At 41.7% G+C, this 8,089-nt stretch overlaps 1 protein-coding gene across 1 annotated transcript; it reads left to right on the forward strand.

The window, feature by feature from the left end:
• Positions 1–3,864: 3,864 nt before the first annotated feature.
• CER1 (cerberus 1, DAN family BMP antagonist) lies at positions 3,865–7,516 on the forward strand. The gene is made up of 2 exons (XM_027549214.1): positions 3,865–4,847; positions 6,770–7,516. The coding sequence occupies exons 1-2, from the start codon at positions 4,341–4,343 to the stop codon at positions 7,082–7,084; spliced, it is 822 nt and encodes a 273-aa protein (XP_027405015.1). The 5' UTR covers positions 3,865–4,340; the 3' UTR covers positions 7,085–7,516.
• The last annotated feature ends 573 nt before the right edge of the window (positions 7,517–8,089 follow it).

Below are 8,089 nucleotides of genomic sequence, written 5' to 3' on the forward strand. Positions count from 1 at the left end.
TGGAACTCAGAGTTCAGGTCATGCCTAGTACAAGTTGTCAGTGGAAAATAGTACAATTTCACTCTCTGGCTCACACACAGGCGTGAGGGTGGTCTCAGGAAGCAGACCTAGGCAGGCTTGGGCTCATGAGATCTCAGGCCTGCCTTCTGCTTTGGCATTTGCTCCTAAGGACATCAACAATTTGCGGGGCTGTCTCCACACCACAGCTCCCTGCTGTGTCTGGAGACCCCCTCCACACCTACCTCCATTTGGTTTCATCCAAATTGGGAGATCACTACATGCTTATATCACCAAAGATCCACAGAGGCAGCATATTTTTTGCTGAAAAACTCCACAGTGTTTCTGTTTTGGAGAATAAGCTGTAATATATCACATACACAGCTTTAGCACAGAGGAAAGGACACAGTGGTGAATGTCTCCTGCCCTTAGCTGCAAAAGCCAGGGTTGAAGACAAACTTCCACACTATTGTACTCATCACAGAAGGCTTTACTTCACTAGGTTTGCTTTCAGGATACTTACACATTTCTCAACAGGAATAACAACAGCAAAAGCAAATGCTCCCTGAGCAGTCCTTAAGTGGCATTTATAAACGCCAAAATTAATATCAGAAGAAGAGGAGTTTAGGACTAAATAAAGGTTAAATATGGATAACTGACATTCCTACAGCTAAAAAATAAAGTTATCAAATGAGTGAAACCACTAGACTACTTGAGGGCAGAAACTAAGTTTTCATCATTTTTTAAGGCAATGGCACCCTACTCCAGTACTCTTGCCTGGAAAATCCCATGGATGGAGGAGCCTGTAGGCTGCAGTCCATGGGGTCGCTAAGAGTCGGACACAACCGAGCGACTTCACTTTCACTTTTCACTTTCATGCACTGGAGAAGGAGATGGCAACCCACTCCAGTGTTTTTGCCTGGAGAATCCCAGGGACGGGGGAGCCTGGTGGGTTGCCGTCTATGGGGTCACACAGAGTTGGACACGACTGAAGCGACTTAGCAGAGTGTCTAATATGATGCCTGGCCCACCAAGTGACCCTTCTATAAATTTAAACTCAAAAGAAATTATTTTAACTGTATCCTATGTTCAGAGACAGGCAACCTGAGACTCCAAGGAGAATTTCTGGAATAGACTTTAGTCTGGGAAAATGCTGGATACTGTGATTGATGGCAGTGGAACTTCAGGCACTGAAGAGTAAAGTCTAAAAGGAATTAGGAGCCTAGAGGAGTGGGAAGGATGCTTAAGGGCAAGGGAGGGAATATATGTATACATGTGGCTGATTCACTTTGTTGTACAGCAGAAACTAATGCACCATTGTAAAGCAATTATAGTTTAATAAGATTTTTTTAAAAACTGAAAATAAAAAAAAAGGAACCAGGAACATATCATAGATAGCTCCCACAACATATTTATAATTAAATGGCCAGCTAATATAAATTATACAATTAGAGTGGCCAGTTCTGAGAGGTCTATTGCACTGGATGGCTGAGGGAAATTAAGAAATTCAAGCAGCAGGCAATTTTTTAAAAATACTCTTAAAAATGACAAATACTAATGTTTATTTAGTAGGGATCAACTGTACCTTAATTAATACTAGCATAGGTTCTCTGGGTATTTGGTACAAGTAAAATACATCTCTTCTGATTAGATTTCTGGAAAAATGATGGTTCATTTAAAAAAATTCATTATTGTAGGTAAAAGGATTTATTTGAAGCTTTGTCTGTTAGAAAACTGTGGAAAATTCTGAAGGAGATGGGAATACCAGACCACCTGACCTGCCTCTTGAGAAACCTATATGCAGGTCAGGAAGCACCAGTTAGAACTGGACATGGAACAACAGACTGGTTCCAAATAGGAAAAGGAGTACGTCAAGGCTGGATATTGTCACTCTGCTTATTTAACTTATATGCAGAGTACATCATGAGAAACGCTGGGCTGGAGGAAGCACAAGCTGGAATGAAGATTGCCAGGAGAAATATCAATAACCTCAGATATGCAGATGACACCACCCTTATGGCAGAGAGTGAAGAAGAACTAAAGAGCCTCTTGATGAAAGTAAAAGAGAAGAGTGAAAAAGTTGGCTTAAAGCTCAACATTCAGAAAACGAAGATCATGGCATCTGGTCCCATCATTTCATGGCAAATAGACGGGGAAACAGTGGAAACAGTGGCTGACTTTATTTTGGGGGGCTCCAAAATCACTGCAGGGTGATTGTAGCCATGAAATTAAAAGATGCTTACTCCTTGGAAGGAATGTTATGACCAACCTAGATAGCATATTCAAAAGCAGAGACATTACTTTGTCAACAAAGGTCCATCTAGTCGAGGCTGTGGTTTTTCCAGTAGTCATGTATGGATGTGAGAGTTGGACTATAAAGAAAGCTGAGTGCCGAAGAATTGATGCTTTTGAACTGTGGTGTTAGAGAAGACTCTTGAAAGTCCCTTGGACTGCAAGGAGATCCAACCAGTCTATCCTAAAGGAAATCAGTCCTGGGTGTTCATTGGAAAGACTGACGTTGAAGCTGAAACTCCAATCCTTTGGCCACCTGATGTGAAGAGCTGACTCATTTGAAAGGACCCTGATGCTGGGAAAGATTGAGGGCAGGAGGAGAAGGGGATGACAGAGGATGAGATGGTTGGATGACATCATGGACTCAGTGGACATGGGTTTGGGTAGACTCCGGCAGTTGGTGATGGATAGGGAGGCCTGGCATGCTGCGTTTCATGGGCTTGCAAAGAGTTGGATACGACTGAGCGATTGAACTGAACTGAACTCTTAGAAATCAGGGATAACTATTAAGAAGAACAGTAGTTCTGGAAAAAATATTCCAATGGGTCACTTCTTAGAAAAAAATGATTAATCATTACTGAAAAAAAAGAGGTTATGTTCCAGGATTATGTATGTTACTGAAAGCAAGAAATATGATGATTGAATTAAAAGGGGAGAAAGGCAAACAGGTGTTAGGTTGATTCCCAATGGAAATACTGTTCAAATATTGTAGAGGGCTGATGGAACTAAATTCTGAGGTTCTTTTTTGTGGAAATGTTTCTTTCTTACACCTTTGTCGATTTATAATGTTTTAAAATGATAGTCATCTAACAAATTTTCCTTTGATCCCTGAATACTCGTGTTTGCCTCCATCTTTATTTAACCTGGTCATCAATTATTGCAGAATAAAGAAAATGATGTGGGCCAGCCAGCTTCACGCCCCAGAGCTATCAAACCTGGTTCATAGAATCCACGTTTTCAAGTCTGGCTCTTTGTTTTCAGAAAAAAAAAAAAATGTCAGTAGGGTGGCTAGAGGGAAAGACATTTCCCCCTCCTAACCGAGGGCTAATGAGCTGTCAGTCTATTACTTAGAATCCTGTTGAGAGATTTGTGTGAACAATTGAAAAAGTTTATCTGATGATTAACCAGTTGTGAGATTTAGCACCAAGTATTTGATTCTTAAGGTGAGGGGATTACTTGGGAATTGTGAGTTTCCATGTGTGGAAAAGGAGACTATACTCCCTTTACTGTTACCATGCAAAAATCAACAACCCCAACTATATCTCAGTAATAGGAGCGTCCTTTTCTCAATGAACGTAACATTCCTCTATTTCTTCCTTTCTCTTTCTTACAACTTTTATGTATTTCTTTGGCTGCTCCTGTGTGTGTGTGTGTGTGTGTGTGTGTGTGTGTGTGTGTAGCCTAATAGCCTGAACTTTGGTTAAACGTATATATTAATTTTTACCTGATACACTTCTCTCTTAAAGAGGAGAAGGAGGAGAAGGGGACGACAGAGGATGAGTTGGCTGGATGGTATCACTGACTTGATGGACATGAGTTTGAGCAAGCTTCGGGAGTTTTGGTGATGGAAAGGGAAGCCTGGCATGCTGCAGTCCATGGGGTCACAAAGAGTTGGACACGACTGAGCAACTGAACTCTCTCTTAAAAACATGTCAGTTCTATCTCAGCACAAAGCAGATGCACCACAGATGTTAGCTTACTCTCGCCCTAATAACAGTGATGGGAAATCCAGGCAAAGACGTGTTGTTTTCACTACTACTGCTCCTTAAATCTCAGACGATAAAGTGTCAGCTAATTACCCCCTGGGTCCCTGGCTTTCAGTGGAGCCTTCTAAAATACACAAAACCAAAATGAAGACAGAACACTATTAGCACTCCATAATTCAAGCAAACAAGAGATGTGTTTACTCTGCCTGGCTACTGACCACCTGCCTTCCCATCCCACAAGGCAGGTATCCATATATAGCATCTCCCCGGTCACAGTCCTGCAGGGAGTGAACCTCTTTCTGGGCCTCACAGTCTGTGAATCTTCAAGAAGCGGGCCCCGACAGCATGCATGTTCTCTTCCTTCAGCTGCTGGTGCTCCTGCCTCTAGGGGAGGCTGTACAGCACGGGGGTGGTCGCCAGAGGCAGAGTTCTATCTCTCTCATGCTCCTAGAAAGGAATCGCAGAGAGCTCTCCATGGGCACTCAGGAGGAAGCAGAGGAGAAGCCAGATCTGTTTGTGGCCGTGCCACACCTGATAGGTGCCAGCCCTGCAGAGGAGGGCCAGAGGCAGAGAGAAAAGATGCTGTCCAGGTTTGGGAGATTCTGGAAGAAGCCTGAGAGAGAGCTGCACCCATCCCAGGGCTTGGTCAGTGAGCAGATCTTCCCTGGGACTTGGGGCCTCACTCAGCCCAAGGGTAGGATGCCGACGGAGAAATCTCCTCTCCGGGAAGAAGCCAAGAAATTCTGGCACCACTTCATGTTCAGAATGAGTCCAGCTTCTCAGGGGATCATCCTGCCTATCAAAAGCCATGAAGTGCATCAGGAGACCTGTAGGACAGTGCCCTTCAGCCAGGTATTTGTTCTGGGTGGGGGCGGGGATCCAGATTTTCAGGAGGGAGTGGACAGCTGGGATGGGTGAAAAGCAGGGGACGAGTGTGCCAGGAGTCTGAGTCTCACCTAATTTCCAGATTTGGTCCCTGGACCTTCATCATGGGATTTGGCAAAGTATGCTCATATTCCCTAAATTTCTTTCTAACCTTGGAAATGCTGCAAAGATGGTATGATGGTACTGCTAATGTTAGTAATCATTCATATTGATCACACAGAGCCTTTTTTTTTGTTTGTTTTATTTATTTGTTTTTAAACTGGTGTGGTCTATCTGGAGAATTAATTGACTGTCCCTCCAGTTACGAAATTGGGAACTTAGAGTGATCACCAGAACTTCTCCCTAGCTGCATCTCTACACTCTATTAGACATGGATGAGCAAGTGGGTTCCATCTGCAGATAAGTGGGATACATTGGACTCCTCCCCATACTTGCATGTATGATGGTCTTAATCCCTGTATTTCACACCCAGATACTTCATAGGTCTATCAACTATGTCCAGGTTGTTAGACAGAAGTTGCCAGATTATTTCTAGCATTACCATAGCAAAAATGATTTAATACAACAGATTTTCTCATAAGCTTTCAAAAAGTAATCTTGATGTGAAATCACATTTCCTCCCCTTAGAAATGCCTGTCTTCCAGTTCATGTTGTGTTGGCTGATTTGTGGTTAGGATGATTGATTCCACACTATTAAGACCAGGGAGCATTCTACTATCTGCTTCCTCCAGTTGGTCTGGCAAAGCCCACACTCCAAATGTTAGATTAAAATTGAGAAATTGCATCAGGTCCTTAAACACAGAGATACTGAACCAAAAGCAATGCAGGGCAGAGTAAAATTTTACAGTCCAGTAAAGCTACCCAATTAAGCAGGCAGTATTATAAGGTAATTGACTGTGCAAGGCAGTTAAATATTCTGAAAAGGCAAGGATACGTAGCAATGACAAGTCAATGATCAAATAATAATGACTGCTTTGTTGGCCCATGTATAATTAGAAAATTGCTCCTAAGAACCGGGCAATCAAATTTCCTTTGAACCCTTATTTTGAATTCTATTGCTAATCAAATTAAGAGTAAGGTGTTTGGCTCATATATTTTGAAGGGCACATAAAGCTAGGTGTCTGGGGTTACGGGAGAGGCAGAGATGATGTCACACAACATGATTTAGAGGTGTAGGTGCTGCAACTTTACTCCATGCAACTTTAATAAATTTGAATGTACTATAAACACTGCAAAATAGGACAGATTAAACTCTTGATGTTCTGATCTGTGAGCTTTTGAACAAATATGTATTGAGAATTTATTATGCACAATGCACTGTGAAGAGTAGAAGGGTAAGACACATTATTGACAAGAAGCGAGCCATTAGAATTTTTCAGACCAGTAACATCAAACTTAGAGTTTGGCATTCAAGTGTAAACATTTTCCATATTACCTTAGGTATTTCCTACAGGTTAATTTATTAATTTACCCAATAAAAGAAATTTAGTTGAGGTAGCTCTATGCTCTTAAGATACCATCACTTGGATATTTAAAATGTATCCAACATTGGAAAGATTTTTAAATTTTAGTCTAAGTTATCCTCAGGCTTGGGAGGGCCTCCATGGTGGCTCAGATGATAAAGAATCTGCCTGTAATAGAGGAGAACCAAGTTCACTCCCTGGATCGGGAAGATCTCCTGGAGAAAGGAATAGCAACTCACTCCAGAATTTTGCCTCGAGAATTCCATGGACAGAGGAGACTGGTGGGCTACATACAGTCTGTGGGGTTACAGAGTCGGACATGACTCAGCAACTAACATCCTCAGACTTAATAGTCTAGAGCTTCTGTATCATGTATGTTAAAGAAATGACTCAAGATAATTTAATGGAGATGTGTTTGCCTTTTAGACTATCACCCATGAAGACTGTGAGAAAGTGGTTGTACAGAACAACCTCTGCTTTGGAAAATGTGGGTCTCTTCCTTTTCCTGAAGCTGCGCAGCACCCCCACACATTCTGCTCCCACTGCCTGCCTGCCAAGTTCACCACGAGGCACTTACAGCTCAATTGCACCAACCTGGCCATGGTGATCAAGGTGGTGATGCTGGTGGAGAAATGTCAGTGCATGGTGAAGACAGAGCATCAGCATGGCTACCCCGCACAGGCTGGCTTTCGGGCAGAATTTCATGTCCAAGATCCCTTTATCCCAGGATTTTCAACATAAAAAAAAAGAAAAGCTATTTTACTATTATCAGGAAAATTACTGATTACTCAGTCTGAAATGTTAAGTGGGTATATAATATTTTAAGAGAAAGATGGTTTACAAAATAGTTGTGAAAATGAGTTAGAGGTCATATTTATTTATCCATTCATCAGTGCACATTTGGGATCTAGTCTCGACTCTGCCACTAATTGGGTATAGCATGTTAATGAGCTGCAGAAGCTTTTTCCCCAAGTTTTTCATCTATAAAGAAGGGACTTGAACCAGACGATTGCTAAGGTCCTTTCTGCTACTATTATTACATGATCTATTGTCTACAAGTTTTGGTAAGAGCCCTCCATCTGAAGATGGAAAAGAAATAAACTAGACCATAAAATGGGTTTCTTTAATAGCTTGTCAAAGCATCAGCAAATATATATATATATATATATATACACATATATATATATATATATGTATATATATATATATATATATATGCATCTGAGCCACAGTCAGCTCCAGGTCTTGTTTTTGCTGATTGTTTACAGTTTCTTCATCTTCAGCAACAAAGAATGTAATCAATTTGATTTTGGTATTGACCATTTGGTAACGTCCATGTGCAAAGTCGTCTCTTGTGTTGTTGAAAAGGGGTATTTGCTATGACCAGTGCTTTCTCTTGGCAGAATTCAGTTAGCCTTGGGAAAGCTGGAGAAGATTGAGGGCAGAAGGGAAAAAGGGCATCAGAGGATGAGATGGCTGGATGGTATCACCAATGCAACAGGCATGAACTTGGGCAAACTCCAGCAGATGGTCAGGGACAGGGAGGCTGCAGTCCATGGGGTTGCAAAGAGTTGGGCACAACTGGGCAACTGAGCAACATATGTATGCATGTATGCATACATATCTATGTGGTATTTGTAGAGAAGATTCCTGATCCTTGTAGCTGTCTTTGCTCTCAGGCCACGTTTTATTTGACTTTTATCAGATGATTAAGTAGGTCCATAGGTAGAAGGAGTTTGGAGTTTG

The sequence above is a fragment of the Bos indicus x Bos taurus genome, chromosome 8 (assembly GCF_003369695.1).
Source record: "Bos indicus x Bos taurus breed Angus x Brahman F1 hybrid chromosome 8, Bos_hybrid_MaternalHap_v2.0, whole genome shotgun sequence".
NCBI lineage: Eukaryota > Metazoa > Chordata > Mammalia > Artiodactyla > Bovidae > Bos > Bos indicus x Bos taurus.